The 19,771-nt window shown below is 33.2% G+C and overlaps 3 protein-coding genes across 3 annotated transcripts; all 3 read right to left on the bottom strand.

The window, feature by feature from the left end:
* Window positions 1-1,197: 1,197 nt before the first annotated feature.
* LOC11417927 (gamma-glutamylcyclotransferase 2-3) lies at window positions 1,198-7,145 on the bottom strand. The gene is made up of 8 exons (XM_003589545.4): window positions 6,913-7,145; window positions 6,735-6,811; window positions 5,528-5,581; window positions 4,363-4,419; window positions 4,213-4,253; window positions 2,534-2,605; window positions 1,638-1,717; window positions 1,198-1,557 (listed from the first exon to the last, which is right to left on the bottom strand). Exons 1-8 carry the CDS (start codon window positions 7,019-7,021, stop codon window positions 1,490-1,492), a joined length of 558 nt encoding a protein of 185 aa, XP_003589593.1. The 5' UTR covers window positions 7,022-7,145; the 3' UTR covers window positions 1,198-1,489.
* A 976-nt stretch (window positions 7,146-8,121) lies between these two features.
* On the bottom strand, window positions 8,122-9,005 carry LOC11418206 (probable calcium-binding protein CML44). The gene has a single exon (XM_003589546.3). It carries the CDS (start codon window positions 8,815-8,817, stop codon window positions 8,314-8,316), a length of 504 nt encoding a protein of 167 aa, XP_003589594.1. The 5' UTR covers window positions 8,818-9,005; the 3' UTR covers window positions 8,122-8,313.
* Window positions 9,006-9,526: 521 nt separating this feature from the next.
* Window positions 9,527-15,364, bottom strand: LOC11415327 (bifunctional protein FolD 1, mitochondrial). The gene is made up of 6 exons (XM_003589547.4): window positions 15,212-15,364; window positions 13,694-13,921; window positions 11,054-11,370; window positions 10,360-10,596; window positions 9,943-10,110; window positions 9,527-9,855 (listed from the first exon to the last, which is right to left on the bottom strand). Exons 2-6 carry the CDS (start codon window positions 13,884-13,886, stop codon window positions 9,685-9,687), a joined length of 1,086 nt encoding a protein of 361 aa, XP_003589595.2. The 5' UTR covers window positions 13,887-13,921; window positions 15,212-15,364; the 3' UTR covers window positions 9,527-9,684.
* Window positions 15,365-19,771: the final 4,407 nt, after the last annotated feature.

A 19,771-nucleotide genomic window follows, 5' to 3' on the forward strand; every position in this document is an offset into this window, starting at 1 on the left:
ATTAATTTTATAAACAATGATTTCTAAAAGCAACTTTTTAGATCAAATAGAGGACTTATTGAATATGATCTAAAAAATTGATGTTTACTTATTAGTGATCGGACGGAGTAATAAGAAACTTTGAAAAGTAAAATGTGATTGTTGATGATAGTATTGAGTATCATATACATGTTATTCAGGTTGAAATTAATGAAAATTTGACTCAAAATTTTAAATCAATCATACAATAAAGATGCTTCCAATGCACATATTGAAACACTTTATGACCAAGGTAAAATTGGTGAGAGTAGTGATGATGATTTAGATTTAGTAAACACTTTCTTTTGAGATGGACATTAGGAGGAAGTAACAACATATTTACTTCCTTTGGGAGGTAGCTTCGTAGTAGTGAGAGACTCTAACTTGTCAAACTTCTGTTCAAATGTTATTCATGATATGCAAGTTTTAGGACTTGTTTCTATGGTAGCACAACAAACTGTGAATTTTCTAAGTGATTTGTGGGCTAACATGGCTCAGAAAGCAGAGAACATTGATTTGACTGAAAAGACAAATTAACCATTTCAATTGGTTGTCCCAAAAAACAAGAAGAACATGAAAAAGCAGCATGAGACAGACAAAGGGTTTAAGATAGTGTTTCTAGTCGTTCCCCTCACTATTTCTTAGGTGGGAATTGTCCCTCTTTCTTTTTGACTTTGGAATCTCAACTAGTTTGTTTGGCTGAAGTTAACAAAAACTTAATATATTTTATACGGGCTTGTTGGTTAATAATATTTTGTCAATTAAAAAAAAAACAAAGAACCACATAATGTGGTTAGATAATATACAAATGGAAAAAAGTACTCAAGGATAAGATGGAGAGAAGCAATACACATGATTATCAACCTTGACATGTTTTGGATTTTATTTTAGAAGGGTGGATGGAATTAATATAACATCCTTGATTCAAGACTACATATTATAGATTGAGTTAATGTTGTAGAGAAAAGAAAGCATTTCAACATGATAAGAGCAAAACATGTGTTTTGACGAGTTTTATCCATTAGCTTTCCCAATGATGAAAAGGAAGAAAGAAGTGAGCAGTTGGGGTCATGCTTGGATCAGCATATTGAGCTTATCTACTGATAAAATACTTGTGAGACTGTTTAGAATAGTATATCCATAAGTTCCCCATAATAGCTTATGAAAACAACTTATAGCTTAAATGAAAAAAGTTTGACTTTATTTTATCCTTTGTCATCAAAATAACTTGATCATAAATCACTTATATAATAAGTACTGAAATTGGGTTCTACTTTTGCAATGGTTGGTTATTCTACTCAGCTGCATTAAGTCAGAAACAAGATATTACATGAGAATATTATAGACATGGCTAAAGATAAATATTATCTCCCAATAACATTCTGGAAAGAATTGAAGTTTCCAATGGATTTTAATAAGGGATTGCTAAAAAGTCTCAGAATGTCTGGTGCTAATAACACTGAGGAAGCATTCATTGTTCTTCTGAAAGAATACGCCTGACTTCATTTGCAAGATCAATAACATGCTTGTCTTGGCATCCTAAGAGGTGATCAATACAAAATAAATTCAGAGAGAATAATATTAAAATGACATGTGAAACTCTAGTTAAAGATCCTTACCTATTTGAAGGAGAGCCTTTTCAAGCAGGAAAAGGTACTCTCTGTTGGGTCCTGTGGGACCTTCAGCTTGAACAATTTGCCTGTAATATGAAAAAGATAGAAGTCAAACTCAAAGGCAATAAGTTGATTAATGAACCTAAATTTCCACAGGGCGCTCAAAACACAGTTAGATACATGAACCATGGCAAGTTCTACTGGTAGGTTGTCGACCATTAACCAATAGCCAATACTTGAAAATTGCTCCACACTGACGTCGCTCTCCAACAGTGGAAATTCACAGTCCTCTTTGTCCTCAAAACTGAGACGGTGACCAAACTGGTGCTAGTTTGATAAAGATAAGGGGAAAAAAATGAGTTGAGTTTTGACGCACCCATATTTACTTTCTCTTGTTTAAACCAGATTGACATCAATCAGGTCACTATCTCAGACAGTACAACAAGGAGGGTCGTGAACTTCTACTTTTGAGGGCTGACGTCAATAATCGTTAGAGTTTCAGACGATTTTCAAGTCCCGATCCAAGGTGATACCGTTGTAGAACTTGCTCATGAACCACAAAAAAATACAAAAAAGTAGACACGCTGTTTCACCATGATCCTATATCTAGGTTATATGATTCCTAGACTTTGAAATCTGGCATCTTGTTTCACAATTTGTATATCTAGGTTATATCTAGGTGATCAATATCAATAACTATTCAAATCAGACTAATCACCACCTTGTAGATTTAATGTATCATGAAAGTTAAAAAATAATATTGCATAAAGGACTAATTCATAAGCCTCCTGAAGCCAGGATCTCCAAAACAATTATATAATAATGAATACTCAAGTAAAGTTTAAGTTTATGCCACAAATTGAGACTAGTAAATAGCAATATTCTAGATAAAAAATAAATACCTTGCAATCTCTTCAACAGACGCAGGACCTAGATAATTTACATTAACCTTCTTGTCTGGGGATGCTATATATCTGTAGAGTGTCCACAATTATCTAATTAGCTATGTTCAAAACATATGTTAGTAATAGGACTCCTAAGGGCAGCAGTTATAGAATAATAGTAGTTTATTTAATAATATTATAAATAAGTAACTGTTACTTGTGTGTAGTAATTGCTGTCTACTAAACTTCTATGTAACAGCTATAGGACTTAGTATTATAAATAAGATGCAGAAGAAAAGAAAGGTATTCAGGGATTGGGATAAAGGATTGGTAGGGAGAGACCAAGCTCTCGAATACTTGGAGGGGAGAGAACCAAGACTCTCGAATTTCTTGGGATTGTATTGTAATCTTACTATTAGTTTATATTTTGATATCAGTTCCTATCAACTGGTATCAGAGCAGTTCTGATCCAGGGCAAGAAATTCACAGTAGAGGGAAAATGGACATGCCACAATTTGATGGCAGCAGTGACGCTTATTGGTGGTTGATTTGTATTGAGAAACATTTTGATGTCGTGGGAACACAGGAGGGTGAGAAGTTGCTGGAGGCGGTGAAAGCCTTGCGAAACCGTGCTCTCGTATGGTGGCAGTGGTGGAGTCGATGCCATCTGCATGCGAGTTGGCGAGCGTTTCACATTGCACTACTTTGGCATTTTAAGCCAGAGTATAGAGACGTTCTACCTATATCTGATGAAGAAGAGGAATCTGGATTGGAATGGGAGTTATCGACGCCTCACACATTCAGCCTTCAATCAGAAGAAACTGATCAAGGAAATTCTGAACTCATTCAGACAGCAGAAGAGAAAAATGAGGAAAAGGCAGAGAACGCAGAAGAAAGGGATGCAGAAAATTCCTCCGTGAATGTCATCATTGTGGAAAAGCAACAAGAGACCAAAGCAGATCTGCGCAAATTTCTTGGTATCGACAGACTCTTTTATGAACATGGTATGAGTAGTGTGTTCGAATCGAGGGCTTCTTGCCTAGAAAAACTATCGGAGAGGGATGGGTTTCACTCGAGTTGGGCGGCCTACCTCCACCGCCGCCAAGGCCCCCAGATCCAGACGTGTTTGTGGTGAAGGGTGGATTATCCTCTGGTTTGATCAAACTGGCACTGTGCCTATTGCTGCCAAAAATTCCTCCCCAGAAGAGAGTGTCTGATGTATGCATTAGTTATCATGTTTCACACCTTGCTCTGTCACTCTACTTCAAGTTATGGGACCCTGGTGGACACTTATGTTATCCTTCACCTTGAGGACAAGGTGAATCTTTAGGGGGGGAGTATTGTTAGTAATAGGACTCCTAAGGGCAGCAGTTATAGAATAATAGTAGTTTATTTAATAATATTATAAATAAGTAACTGTTACTTGTGTGTAGTAATTGCTGTCTACTAAACTTCTATGTAACAGCTATGGGACTTAGTATTATAAATAAGATGCAGAAGAAAAGAAAGGTATTCAGGGATTGGGATAAAGGATTGGTAGGGAGAGACCAAGCTCTCGAATACTTGGAGGGGAGAGAACCAAGACTCTCGAATTTCTTGGGATTGTATTGTAATCTTACTATTAGTTTATATTTTGATATCAGTTCCTATCAACATACAAAAAGTGAAAAAGTTGCAATGTTGTTTCTTTCACTTACACCAATGCCCCGGAAATGGCTGGCGTTGTAGCAGTAAGCTCCTGAAAAAAAAAAGTTCAACCTTTATCAGTGGAATAAGTAACTACTATATAGCAGAACGAAATGATGCACCTCATTTGGCCTAAAAAAATCTTGGCCTGTGACACTTACAGTGAAAACATCAACATATTCCTTCCGATCGTATTGCTTCTCCCTCACTCCCAGATACTGTGCAGCAATTACACACAAACAACAATGAAAAGCACTGACATAGTGACGTTTGATGAAGAAAGTAAGAAAGATAGACAATATAACTAAGTAGAGATAAAAATTAGAAAGAACGTGACTTTTGCTTAAGTAGAGGTAAAAGTTGGAGACTATAATTATAAGTCTCAAGGTTTAAGTATCTTGGTGTCCGCCATCATATAGAATTAAAAGTAACAATGACTGAATGAGAGATTGCGCAAGTTATAGTTTATGATTTATAAGTAACATTTAATCATATAACTATAAGACATGTGATGTTGTACATGACTGAATGTTGTGCAATAAAGTGCCAAAAAGAAATGTTACAAAGAATGTTATGATGGATACCCAAGAAAGACAATATAATAAGGAATGAAAGCATTATTGAGAATTTAGGTGTAACACTACCACCTATTGTAGAAATGACAATAGATTCTCACATTAGATGGCTTTGGTACAACTGCACCAAACTCATTTAAATAGATAATAGACAACAAAAATGCACAATCACTACAACAACAACCAAGTTTTATCCCACTAAGTGGAATTGACGGATCAAAATACGCCGTAATGTTTGGTCATATATCATATCTCTGTCCAACTCATTAATCTCTGGATCTTTCTTAATAGTTTTTCTAGGTATCCCCCAACCTCTAGTGGTCGCATGATATGAAGTTGACAGCCTACGTAAAATTTAGTCGAATCTCTATCACGTCGATCAAATACGTTAGAATGCAGAATCACCAAGATAACAAAATTTCCTTTTGTATGCCGAGAATTTCTTGACAAGTATTGGCTATTGGAGAAAAATGAATAATTATACCCCCAAGTTTGAACTTTCTTGGGTAACTATGTGCAGGAAGGGGTATCCAGCGTCGTATAGCAATGACAAATCTCTATGGGATAATCTATTGAACATATAAGGTGAGTTCTCCCCTCCCAATCAGGTTTCAGCCTACACAAGTGCTAAAGTTTGAAACCTTGATCTAGTCTAAGGTGTCCGAGTTCCATACCAAAACTTGGTCAAAAGTTTGAACATTAGTTGAAACAAACAAATACATATGATGCAAACACATTTTATAAAACTTACTGTTAATGCAATTTCTTGATCTTCTTTCTTTGTGATCTTGTAAGCAGCTCCCCACTATCTCCTTGCAAAACAGAGTAAGTATCCATTTCAAATAATTGATTGCGTTCAAAATGATTTTGATTCATCAAAAAAGTTACAAATTATATTACAAGAGAAATTTACAGAATAACTAAAAGCGAAGAAACAACAAATACTAAGAAGGCCAACATAATTCAGGAAAGAGGTAAAAGCTAAATGTGGAAGCAAGAGTGGAGTAAACAAAGATGAAATTCAATTCTACTTTTACAATAATGAAAGAAAATAAGATTTGTTTTGATATCCGTAAAACGACTAACAAAAACGCATCACAGATGCCATACAGCAGCTATTAACAAAGATTCAATTCAACAAATGGTAAACAAAACATACATATCAACATGTTTATGGCCAATTGATAACTTTTCAATAACCTACACGGTTCAGACTTCAGATTCCCTACAGTCAAGATAATCACGTAGTCACGCGATCTCAGACTTTTGATCTTAATCGGACAATTCCTATTCCGACTTTTCAAAGTAAGTTCCAACTCCAAAACAATGTGATTATGTGACTGCAGAAAAATCAATTTCTCACATTCTAAGTTAACCATTTTGCGAAAGATTAAAAAGAGAGTATATTGCATAACATCAACTTAACCACACAGCAATTTTTTTATCAAACAAACAAGATTATGTGCTGTCATTTGCACATCATAAATGAAAAAGTCATACTAGTTTTCTTGGATACACATAAACTTCACATAAAAAATTGAATACAACTACATTTAAGGCTTGTATGGATTGACTTATTTAAGTTTGTCTACATACATTAGCACTTGTGACACTGTTTAAGCGAGCTTAAGAAAAACAACTTGTGACATATCTATAAGTTGCTTTCAGCTTATTTTCAAATGCCCTTCGTAATAGCTTATGAAAATGGCTTATAGTTCATATGAAAACAATTTTACTTTATTTTATCTTTTCTTATAATAATAGTTTGTTTAATAACTTCTAAAAAAAAAAATCATTTTTTTATAACTGAGTTTTTAAAGTAATTTTCATTTTGATAAACAAACACAAAACAACTTTCTCTTTTTTTTTTTTGAACATCAAAATCACTTTTCTTAATCAAGTTGGTCACCCAAACAAGTCCTTATGGAACTTGATAATTAAAAAATTGAAAGACTTACACAAATTTCTCCTTGAGCAGGCTCCAATGTGACAGTTCTACCAGGAAACTCAGGGGTTCCTCTATGATCAGTAGAGCCTAAAAACCCATCAAAGAAAAAAGCATGAAGATGTTATTGTTATGATAAAATAAATAAATAAAAAAGAGTTGAATTTGAAAAAGTGTTGATAGAATAGAACCTTGGTAGAAGACACGTCGATAATCTTTGATGAAACCAACAAGACGTTCATCGTAGTTAAAACCAGCTTTTGAGATCAAAGAACCGTAACCAAATACCCATATTGCCATGTTTATGTTGTTTAAGGTTTTCAGTTTTCTGGTTATGGAACTCAGAAAATGACCAATCACTTGGAAAATGCAGTCACTCACTCATTGGCAAATTTATTTCAGCACAAATGTTTTGTTTTTATAACTTTTTTTTTATAACATAGTATATAAGTAAAATTTGTATTCATGGTTATTTATCTTTTTATTTGTAGTACGACAATAAAATTGAACTGAACCTCGTTTTCAGTCTATGTTCATTACAAAAAGCTTACATAGTCCTTAAAAGGGAAAATTAGATTTTTTTTTTTTTTTTGAAAGAGGAAAATTAGATTTTGAATGCAACAAAATATCAGTTATTTATAATCTTTGGTTCACTAAAATTTATATGTACTTTTTTAGAATCAAAAGTTGTGACCTTGCCAACCCTGGACCTAATAGTAGGGGCAATGGTGGAACATATTTTATACTTACATCCATTAAATATATGATTTATTTGAATAAATTACGAGAATAAAAATAAGTTGATTATGGTATTAACTTTTTTGATACTCCCTCCGTCCCATTTTAAGTGAGTTATTGACTCATTTCACACTTATTAAGAAAAAGTGCATAAGTGAAAGAAAGAGAAAAATAATTTTAAGTGTCATTATCAATTATGATACATTCTTCATTATCATAAATGCAAAATAGAATATATTGAATTGAGAGTGATGAAAGTAGTATTAATTAGTGTTATAATTAGAAAAAAGTAATTAATATTGTATTTAAGAGGAAAATGAGTCAATTTTTCTGAGACTATATTTTTTTTGCTAATGACTCAGTTATTATGGGACGGAAGGAGTAGTTGATATTGTTTGTCCAAATTTATGCCTCCGTCTTAAATTAGTTGTTCTTTTGAATTTAACACGATTATTAAGAAATAATGTTGATTTTAATGGTAAAATATGTTTAATTGGCTAAAACACTCTAGCGAAATAGTTATAGTTAGATGATTGAAATGCAATAAATAAGAGTATATTAGTGAAAAAGAATAATAAATGTTGTATTAGTATTTTAAAAGGGATCAATAATTTAAGACAAAGAAAAATACTAAAGAGGACACATATGGTAAGACAGAACGACCGGTTAATGTTTATCACATATAACAAAAAGATGTAATATTAATTACATTATTCTACAAACATAAAAAAAATACTAATAGACGGTCTCATGGATGTCAAACATTTTACAGGTAAAATTATACCTTAACAAAAATATTACACTCTTAACTTTAACGGCAATATTTTTTTTCCATGATTTTGATATCCTAAATTCTAAACACTTTGTAGTGTAAGCAACATCATGTTCTTAAATTCCTTGAAATCAAGCTTGCCATCTAAATTAATATCATATGAGTAAATCATTGATCTACAATCCTTTTCTTCATCCCACATGCCAAGTCTCTTCAACACACATTCCAGCTCTTGACTAGTGATGAATCCATCTCCATCTAAATCAAACACCTTGAAAGTCTTCAAAAGATCACTTTCTAACTCTTCAATCTCAGCATCACCACCATCACCATTTTTGTGATTCAATATGGAGTCATAAAAGCACAAGAACTCACTCAAGTTTAGACTCTTCTTTCCCACTAGATATTCAAGCTCCTCTATGCTATACTTGAAACCCGTTCTCACTAACAATTGATTCAGCTCTTCAAGGGTTAAAATTCCATCACTATTTATGTCTAGTTTCTCAAAAATCAGCTCCAATTCATTGGTGGTTAGGGGACACATATTGGCAAGATTCTCCACAGATGCACATGTATAAATACTCATGTGTAAGGTGTGAATTAATTGCACATAACATATGTAGGGACCACAGAACACTTGTATACCCTAATAACAATAAAGTCTGGAACTTTCTAGTGTATTTGATTTTCTTTTTTTGATGGAAACAAGACAACAACAGAGACTAGACTTTTCTAGTATGGTTGATATTTATTCAAACAAATCATTGTCTCTGTGGTTTTGTATGTTAATGAATATATATATATATATATATATATATATATATATATATATATATATATATATATATATATATATATATATATATATATATATATATATATATATATAAACATTAAATAATACTAATGTACAAACAATCGAGTTCAAATAGTTAATGAACACCGTTGTTCATGAGAACATGAGTTTGATTTATTGACCAAACAATTTTTGACCAGACAAGATCCCTTTCCACTGAGAACGGGAGGATTAATGCAAAAAAAATGTACAATATTATGAGTTCATATAAAACTTGAGTGTTTCTAAGTTGGTCAACCCACCACATCTAAAATGACCTTGAACAAAATAGGATTCAACTCCTCTAAATAAACAATCATGTTTAGAAGTGTAAAATGAATATTCACAAAATTAAAAGTTGATATTACGAGTTTGTTAAAAAAACAATGATTGATTTTTTTTCACTTTAATTTACACTTTTCTTTTACAATACTTTAGTTTAAGGTACTAAAGATAGTAATTATGCTTGGGAAATTGTGCCAGTTTATTTCTCATAAGATTAAAATTTAATGTTTCTCAATAAATATTTGCTCTTTATGAAAACCTTAACATGTGCTCTACGGGCACATGTTAGCATGACCCTTCAACAAAAAGTTCTATAATAACGACGGGAAGAGATCAAGTAAAATTAAACAAGCGTTTAGCAGAATCTAATGTATTAACTAGAAGCATAGTAACTGTCATAGGTCCAACCCCACCAGGTACAGGAGTAATAACAGATGCCACCTTTATGACTTCTTCAAAGCACACATCGCCTACTAGACGATAACCATCCTCGCAGCTAGGATCCTGTCGCATTTTATCCGTAGAAGTTTGGTTAACTGATTTAGCAAGCAAATATGAAAGAACATATGAAGTTGCAAATCACAAGCTCACCTCAACAGGAATTGTTCCAACATCGATCACAGTTGCACCGGACTTTATCCAGTTCCCACAGACCAAATTTGGAACTCCGGCAGCTGAAACTACAATATCAGCTTCTGAGGTGATCTGTTCAGGGTTTTCTGTAAATGCATGTACGACGGTGACTGTTGCATGGTGTCTCTGCCAACATAAAAGAATGTATTACACCTAAAAAGAAATTTGTGGTGATACCATGATTTCATGCTTTTTAATAAAAGTTTAACTTGTATGCACAGTCAGAGTAAAAAATTTACACACACATCTCACAACGTAGATAATTGTAGAGAAGTTTTAGGAGCTGTTATAACAAAAGGGATATAAATGAGATATGATTGCATGTATGTGTAAAATAATTCTATAGTGACAATGCATACGGATTAAATCATTTACCTGCAATAATAACGATGTTGGCAGACCAACAATATTACTCCTTCCTATCACCACGGCCTTCTTCCCCATAATCTCAACTCCAGATCTGATCAACAACTCAATGCAGGCCTTTGTGGTACAAGGAATAAACAATGGCTCCCTTCCTCTTAAAGCAAGATTTCCCATATTTACAGGATGAAAACCATCCACGTCCTTTTCAAGACATACAGCGTCTAGGATTTTTTCCTCGTCCAGATGCTGTCCCAAACATTTTGCAACAAATCAATCACAGTACAGCTTCGAATCCTGAACACAAGTGCTAATCCTCATTTGCCTAATTATTTATTATGAATGTCCATCTGACATGTAAACTTGTTTATTCAGAAGAAGAAGAAAAAAAAGAATATTGCATCAGCAAATGACTCCTCCAAACAACAAAACTTAGAATTGTAGTAGATTGGTGTACTTTGATGTACTATCTCATTTAACCAACGACAGAAAACAATTCTACGTTCATCTTATTCTTCCCCATTTTCATGATAATATTGGACCATAAATAATTATAAATGTTATTTCAAACAGGATCTATGCTAAAGCTCAGCAAGCGATGGGAGCTGAAAAAGTGTGTGAGAGCAAGTGTGAGAAATGGAAGATGACAGTCATGAGAATAGTAACCCATAAAATTACGGCAAAAAGTCACAGATTCAGAAATTACTTGTGGTAGAGGAAGCTGGACAAGAATCCCATGAATTGATGGGTCCTTGTTGAATCTCATGATAGCATTTTGAACATCAGCATCTGCACAATCGGTAGGTAATTCAGTCACCACAGACTTCATTCCAACTTCCTCACAGGCAATTATCTTGTTGCGAACATAAGTAAGAGAATCCCTCCTCTGGCCCACCAAAATAACAGCTAACCCGGGAACTTTTCCTAGGCCTTTTTTCATTTGCCTTACCTGATCAGCTATTTTAGATCTGATTTCCGTTGCCATCAACTTTCCATCAATCACCGTAGCAGTTTGCTCATTAACTGTAGCAAATTTCAATACAGTCAATAAAGTATCTTAAGGAATAAAATGAACAGAAGAAGCAAATTAAGAATGTACACTACGAGGAATAGAATGATAGCTTGCTGTAGCAAACTATTTATTTAGACATGGAAGCAAAACAATTTGCATCCACCCAAAACCCATAACTTAACTGACGTATAAACCAAGTTAACTAAAATATCTAGCTTGATATAAGCTTATTAATCGCAACAATGTAGTTAACAAAATAATTTTTCTAATCTACGCAAGTATCTAATCTCAGCTGACGTTCCCTTCTCCAACTGTATCTTCCTTTGGACCACATTATGCACTCGAGTATATGCCGACCACTTTATCTGTTCCTCCCATCTCAGCTGAGTATACTCCACCAATGATGCTCTAGGCACAAGATAGTAGTACTCCTACTCATCCCTTACAGGACTATCATCGTCAATCTCCTCCACCTCTACCACATGCGTCTTCACCTTCAGTACATACCTCCACATTGCAACTCCAAAAGATCCTTCTTCAACTCCATCCGCTACAGCCCAACCTCCTGAACTTGGTCTCCCTATTGCAGTTTGCAAAGGTATACGGTCTGCTAGATAATCATCTCTTCATTATGTTAGATTAAGCTATGATGGCTTGTCATCTTCGTATGTTTTTGTCTTTAGGTATCTATTCCTAAGACAGCATTATTCCAAAACAATTCCTAAGACTGCATGTAAAGCACTATAAGAGCAATGGAACTTAGGACCTTGCTTCTCTTCGTCTAGGGATGTAGACTGTTGGCTGTGTATGTTGATGTTAGTGTCATTTACAGGCAATGATCATCACGCCATTGCTTAGCTAAAACAATATATTTCTCATCACTTTTAGACAAAGGGTCAGGTAGGCTCCAATGCTTCTTGAGATAAGGTACTATAATCCATGGGATGGCGGTGTAATTTCTCATAGAAGGATGTCATGGAAAATGTAGAGGAAATAGGTTCAAAAAATGCTAAACCTATCCACTTTATAGGATCCTAATGCCAAAATTCTACAAACCAGAGGGAGACACTTCCAGATCCAGAGAGATGCAAACGAATACTCATAAAACTAAATCATCTCATTGTCACTAACTAAGATATCTTGTTGTCAGTGTGGTAAGTCAAATTTTTAACTCGCCCTATGGAGGACTTCGAGACGATGTAAATCACATCTTGAAGTATATCAAAGAAACTCCTCCAATAGGTCTTAAATTTGAAAACCAAGGTCATACTCAGTTTATGGGATATTTGTATGTTGATCGGGTATACTTCACTACTAACAGGAGAACCACTTTTGGGGTATTGTATTTTTGTTGGGGGTAAGCTTATGTGGGTTCTACGTCGGACTACCTTTGAGTTGCCCACGAATGCACCGTGAAATAAATTTAGAGGAGATACCCCCCCTCCTCCCAATTCTCTGCCACCAAACTCTGGAACCATCGCAACATGACATAATCTGAAAACGCATTGCATTGCTTCGCAACAAGGTTATTAAGAAGCTCATCAATATCAGCCCCATCAGAATAACTGCTTTGCACCAACAAGCCAAAAACCCCAAAATGACTCAAAACATCTGATTCTTGATAGAAGGTTAGGCCTAGGAGTGGAGGAAGAGGTGTAGAGATGGGGTGCGCAGAGGGAGATTGAAGGGGGGAGGGCTATGCTTGCAAAAGTCCATCAATAGTGTTTAGGGGTGCATTGTATTTGTGGGCAGAAAACTTATCCCTTGGAAAAGTAAGAAACAAACCATTGCTGCAAGGTCAAGCATAGATACATAATATCAAGCCATGGCATCATCTTCTTGTGAGCACATATGGCTCAAACAGTTAACTTCAAGAGCTTAGATTTGAGGAAGTTGTGCGAGATACTTATTCAAATTCAGTATTTCACAAGACAAGAGAACTCAGCACATTGAGATAGATTTTTATTTTAGTAGAGATAAAAATTTATCATCAGACATAAATTTGTAAGTTCAAATTATCAATTGACATATGTATTCACCAAGTCTTTGATGAGTCTTCTTATCCGCTACACATGTAATAAGATTGGTGTAAGATCTATATCCTCCACCTGAGGCGGAGTATTAGAATTTATGTAAAGAAGTAGTTATGGTCTAGTAGTATCATGTAAATATAGTAAATAGGGTTATGTTAATGTTTGTATTTATTACTACTCAGTTTATACTTAACATACCTACATTGTGTATGATGTAAATTAACTCATGCTTTCTCGCTTTCTTCTTTCTCAAACAAATAGCAATGAAATAATTGTCGAACCAAGGAAAAGAGATGCTTACAGCTTTTATGTATGTCAGGAACACTCTGACATGAAGAATTAGGAGTCCAGATGTCAGGAAGGTCCAGAGAAGCAAGAGCAGGAGACATTAAAATTTGGTCTGATTGATGGCCTTTCAAGGTGTGAAGAAGTCTTGTATTTTGTGGAAGACGCCTTCTTAGACAATTCAGCCATGTGACTGCTACTAAGCCCATTATACTTGTCAAGGTGACATCAACGCCACTTCTATCTGTAGCAAAGGTTATTGGAAAATTAATTCTCTCTCCTTCTCTTCATCAGTCCATACAATGTTTGTAAGGAACACTAAGTGATGGAAAGAAAGAAAAAAAAAAAGCCTTGTCCATTTTATAAAGATATAACACTGATATTAAATAAACCAGGAAGACAGTGAATGATGACATTGGAGAACCATCCTTATTGATTGTAAGGATAATAGAAGACAAACTTATTTTTCGAAGAAATAAAAATTACATTTCTTTCCTCATGGTTACAACAAGCAATTAGCGTAACTAAGGATTGAATAAATAACGGCAGGTTTTTTTCACAGCAACACTCATTTAGTGTTTTTTTTTTTTTTTTTTAAAACAAACACTCATTTAGTGTTAAAATCCTCAATACCTATCATTTGAAATGTTTTACTCAAAAAAAATCTGACAAAATAAATTGATGAAACTATATGTTTGCCTTCTCTGCCTAAATACCCATCTTCTTGTTACTTTGTTTTCCACCACAGTGCCTATCAAGTGTAGGAACACCGACTTTACTTTATCTAACAAGGTCATGGCAAGGACATAAAACGATCTGTTAAGAGTTTATAACTGGGAGGCATCCCTCACTCTACAAGCCGGTTTGTAGGGATTAGGTTAGGCCCAACCCAAATTCTAAGATGAATAAATTTATGTTTTGAAACCACACAATCTTTACATGAAAAAGTTACAGGAAAATTATAGACAGAGCATAGTATGTAATGGAAACAGGTTCAGATTCAGAACGAATCAGCAGAGAGACAATAATCTGATCAGATAAGCAAATGACTTCTGAAAAATCTAAATTTTTTACTATTGATAGCCAACTCATAGACAAACAAAATGCGATTGTTCTCGTTTGAAAATTCAACGCCAAGAATTCAAGTAAAAACGCATACTTAGACTGATTTACACGGCATTTTCCAACAATACCCAATTTTCACTACATATATTCAAACACAGTATTACATGCATACATTTAATCACATTTACACCATCAAAAGCTATGAAGCACTGATACAGACAACAGACACAGACACTAATAAAAATTTAAAAAATGAATTAATTTAAAGTAATCACACATGTCAGTGTTGGACACCAGACATATCTTCTATCAAAATTGTCGATGCTACATTCATCAAAGCCAACTAGAGTACAAAAACAGAGACAAAAATCACCTTTTTTTTTTTTTTTTTTTTTCCTTCATAATTTGTTATGTTATGTAACTAAATAAATAATACAAACAGAAGCAACATTGGATACATAAAGTATACCTATTGGAATAGGAAAACAGTACAAATGCAGAGATGCGCTTTGGTTAGCTCCACGGCGGCGATAGATATGAACTCTGGTGGTGCGGCGCACGTGAGGAAGAGACAGATAAGAGTGTGCGTGTGTAAAGAGGGGGTGGCCGTGTATAGTTTAGATTTAATATTGAGAGAATGATTGAATCCGAACCATTGGATTTGAGAGTGTTGGAAGAGGTTTACGATATCAAAATCGAGTAAACCATCAAATTGATCTCCGTCTTTATAATAAGTCATTTTTAAATTAATCTCCGACTTTATTAATATTTCAAACTAGTCTTTGTTATTGTCAAAAGTTTCTCAATTAGGTCCTTCGTCATGTGACAAAACATAAAGAAATAGACCTTATTGAGAAACTTTTGACAAAGACAATGACTAATTTGAAATATTAATAGAGTTATGGATTAATTTGACAATGTCTTACAAAGACATAGACCAATTTAATGGTATACTCTATCAAAATCTTTAAGTTAGATAAAATTATAATATCTATTGAAAACTCATACAAACAATGGAGGAGTCGGAGTTTGAACCACTATCACAATGTTTGACCTTATAATTTGAACATTTTTATCGGTTGAAGTAACACTACCGTACCGGGAAACATAAACGAGATAACACTACATAACATGATTTAACCAAAAGCTAGCTATGTGGGGCTTCCATTTACCAAAAATTGATAAAGAACTTGTAAAGATGCAAACACACATCCATGCAATCCAGTTTTAATAAGAAACTCATCTTACACAGCATAAAATCCAGATATTCTCAATTAACTGAATCATAAGCTTTATCAAAATGCAATTTTAACAACATGCACTCTTTTGGACCCAAGATTTTGTCACCATCACAACACTTCCTCCCTAAAAGGGGTTCAAAAGTGACTCCACCTAGGCTTGATCTTGCAGTCATTTCTCTGAAAAATTATTTTCAAAGTGATCCTCAACTTCACATTTTATTGCGTCAATACTCTCCAGCCATAATATTTCAACTAGATCACACAGTTGGTCAGAAATCTCCTCCTCTGACTAGCCGTCAACCTTCCAATGTTTAAAGATCATTCCAACAACAAGAATTTATTTATTATACTCATTGCACTTCCATCAAGGCGAAACATAATGTACTTTAGTATAAAAATATCTACGGATAGAGCAATTCTTGTATGGACACAAACTCAAATCAAATTTAATTGAACACACACATAAATATAAGAAATTAAAAGAGAAATTATTTAACCACATCATTTAAATCTATTCTCTTTTAATTTTTATGATTTGTGAATGTATTACTCCTAACTCTGAAAGATTCAAGTTTATAAAATAGAAAAAGTATGAAAAACACGGATAATTAATTAAATGAAAAAAAAATGAAGTACTTTAAAATGAATTGTGTGTGTTAATTTGCCTACCTACAATACAATGGATCAACAAAACAAGTTGGTGGTGATGACATCAACATGGAACATGATTAGGCAACCACTAAACAACGTACTACCATGATAGGAACAAGCACATATAACCTTAATAGTAATTCTTGTCTGTAGTGGAGTAGTGGCAATTACGGCGAATGTTGATTTGGCTACAACACCACCTAAAAGTAGAGTGAAAGAAAAGTGCACTTAATTGTGTGTGAGATCGAGATCAACCTGGAGTCTAGAAGATTTTTATTTTTTTATTATGATTAGAAAAAACTAATTTTTTAATAGAGAGTTTCATCCTATCTAATGTTCGTAACCATACAGTATTAATATTGTAACTTTGTTAGTTTTTATGTTCAAGGTAAAGATCGATCCTTCATCCTTATCTTATTAACCCATTCATAATGCAAGTTTTTACCTTACCTATTTTAGATATTTTTTGCGGGTGCACAATAAATATATACACCCTAATTACAACTGAATTGACCTTGATATTTCAGGTATATGCTAGACCTCGAGTGGTTTTTTAGTGGTGTTCGGAATTCAAACTTTAAATCTTACATGTATTATACATTGTTCTTATAAACTAAACTAAATTCATGAGGACAACCTCAAATGATTTTTAGAAGTGGATGTTTACATATATGTTTCAATTTATATAGAATATGAATTATTCTATTCGTTGTAATGTTGTTCGGTAATGGTATAATGGAGGCTCAATGGAATTGCTGACACACTTACACACCCATCCACCTAATCATGGAATGGCAGAATCAAAAATATAGAAGTTTTTACAATGGAATCATGCACAAATAAAATGAAATGTTTTCTAATCATTAGATTAATAAATTATATCATATTCTATTTGATTTAATGATTAAATTTATTGATTTAATGATGCAAAACTTATTTACTTGTGCATCATATTATTTGTCGATTACAATTATTTGGGCATGCAAACACAGAGGAATATTTATTATTTTATTATTTTCTTAAAAAAGAATATATATTATTGATTTTTTTGTTCAACATTTTTTTAGATATTTGCGTGTGTATAATTTTTTTTTTTTGAGGGAATATGCATGTGTATAAATGATATGCTAAAATAGTTGTGATTATTCAAAACTCCACCCGACAGATTATATATGAAAAATTTTATGATGAAGTCATGAGAATTATTTTAAAATTTCGATTTTAAATTTAATGTCATTTGATTTTTGTATATTTTCGAATGCGAATAAGTAGTCGAATATACACAATTCAATGAAAATATGATAAAGCTAACACAAACATAATCCTTATCCTGAATCCTTCATTTTTCTATTTTTTTGAATTAGCAAATTTTATTGAAAAGCAAACCCGTACAAGACGCACAAGCTGCAAAATCGTAGAAAATTACAAAGGTTCCATATATAAGCCGACATCTTAACCCCAAACACACACTACAGAAGCTAAAACTCTTGCCTACTGACAAGATCCCAACAGCAGCAACACGTTGCTGGCCCAAAGGAAAACATGCAGCAACCGCCGCCAGAACAGCCCCCAAAAGCCCCAAAACTAGGAACAACAGTTAGCAAGCAGAAAACAGCCACCAAGAAAAGATGAAAAACAGCAGCCACCGCCCACACTAACTTATTCTATTGGTTAAACAAAACAACTTTTTCAAAAAAGTCAGTTTCTTGACTGCACCGTAGAAGTGTCTATATATATATATATATATATATATATAAGTATTTTTGACATCACAAAACAAAACATCAACTTGTGTGACATATATTGGATCATCTATCCATCAATCACTCAACTTCAATTAATATTCTGTTTCCATGTTAGATTAGATGTAATCTTTGCTTTAACATTTTTTTTTTTATGAATATTTCGGTGTTCTAGAATTTTATTTAATAAAGTATTTATCATTCAATTATTTGATAACACATAATTTTTTATTTTTAAATGTGGTTTATGTTAAATTAATTTTACCTTGCGGATATGGAAGATTTTTTATTTATTTTAAGAAAAATACTATTCATAGCGAATAGTTTGTCCCAAGAGAAGCTGATATGTCTTGGTTTGAACGTGTATTCTGCTGGTTTTCCGTCAAAGCAACAGTTTTGATTGGCCAAAATTGGTTTTCGGGAAGCTTTCTTGAGAATTATTTTTGCATGATATAACAATACTCCTATTTTAAATTGAGAATCTATTGTAGTTTAATAACATATCATAATTTTTTTTTATACTATTCGGTACTACTCTTTTATCTTTTAGACCCTAATCATCATCACTTTTTTTTTCTTGATGTATCAAGGAAGGGTGATTTAGGATCAATTTTAACCAAGAATTACCCTTCAAAATTGTTTTTCTCTTTTAAGTTAAGTAGGTGATTTTCATGTTCTTTCTTTCTTTTATGTGATTTCTTAGTCTTACCACATTGTTGTTTGTTTTGATTTTTCGTCTTTGTGCAGCGTGTTTTTGATTTTGTCTCAGTGCGGTGTTTAATTCATTCATGTTGAAAGATTAGTTTCGATCAATTGCGAATCCAATCAATGACTTTGGAGTAGTCAACGTTGTAGATTCGCAGACATACGTATTTAAAATTTTTGAATATAGTCATATTTGTAGATATATGTACTTTGTCGTTCTATGCTATTAATATGGATGCTGTGAGTTTGTTCGGAGATTCATAACATTTTGTTTTTAACGACTTTGAATTTTATTGTATCGATGTACTCAATAAATTTGAATGAATAAATATCGCTTCTTTTTATAAAAAAAAAAAAAAAATTAGCATCTTCATTTAAATTTATTGTTAACACATTGAATTTTCTTATGCTAATTCTAATTTTTTCTATTAAGTTCAAATTATAAATATTGTTTAAGGTATTCAAATCTTTGATTACTAAGATCAATCACATATTTTTTTTGGAGCTTTAACTCTTTGGTTTGTAGAGCTTTGTGCCTTTGGTAGTGTGGAGTTTGATCAAGAATTAAGTTAAGTCGAATCAATAATTATTTCAGAAAGGATTCAAACTCATATTCTTTCAAACGGGTTATTCTTAATTGATTAAAATTCGTTAACTATTAGTATTCAATTGCTCTACCCAATAAACCAC

This window comes from Medicago truncatula, chromosome 1 (assembly GCF_003473485.1).
Source record: "Medicago truncatula cultivar Jemalong A17 chromosome 1, MtrunA17r5.0-ANR, whole genome shotgun sequence".
Classification (NCBI taxonomy): domain Eukaryota; kingdom Viridiplantae; phylum Streptophyta; class Magnoliopsida; order Fabales; family Fabaceae; genus Medicago; species Medicago truncatula.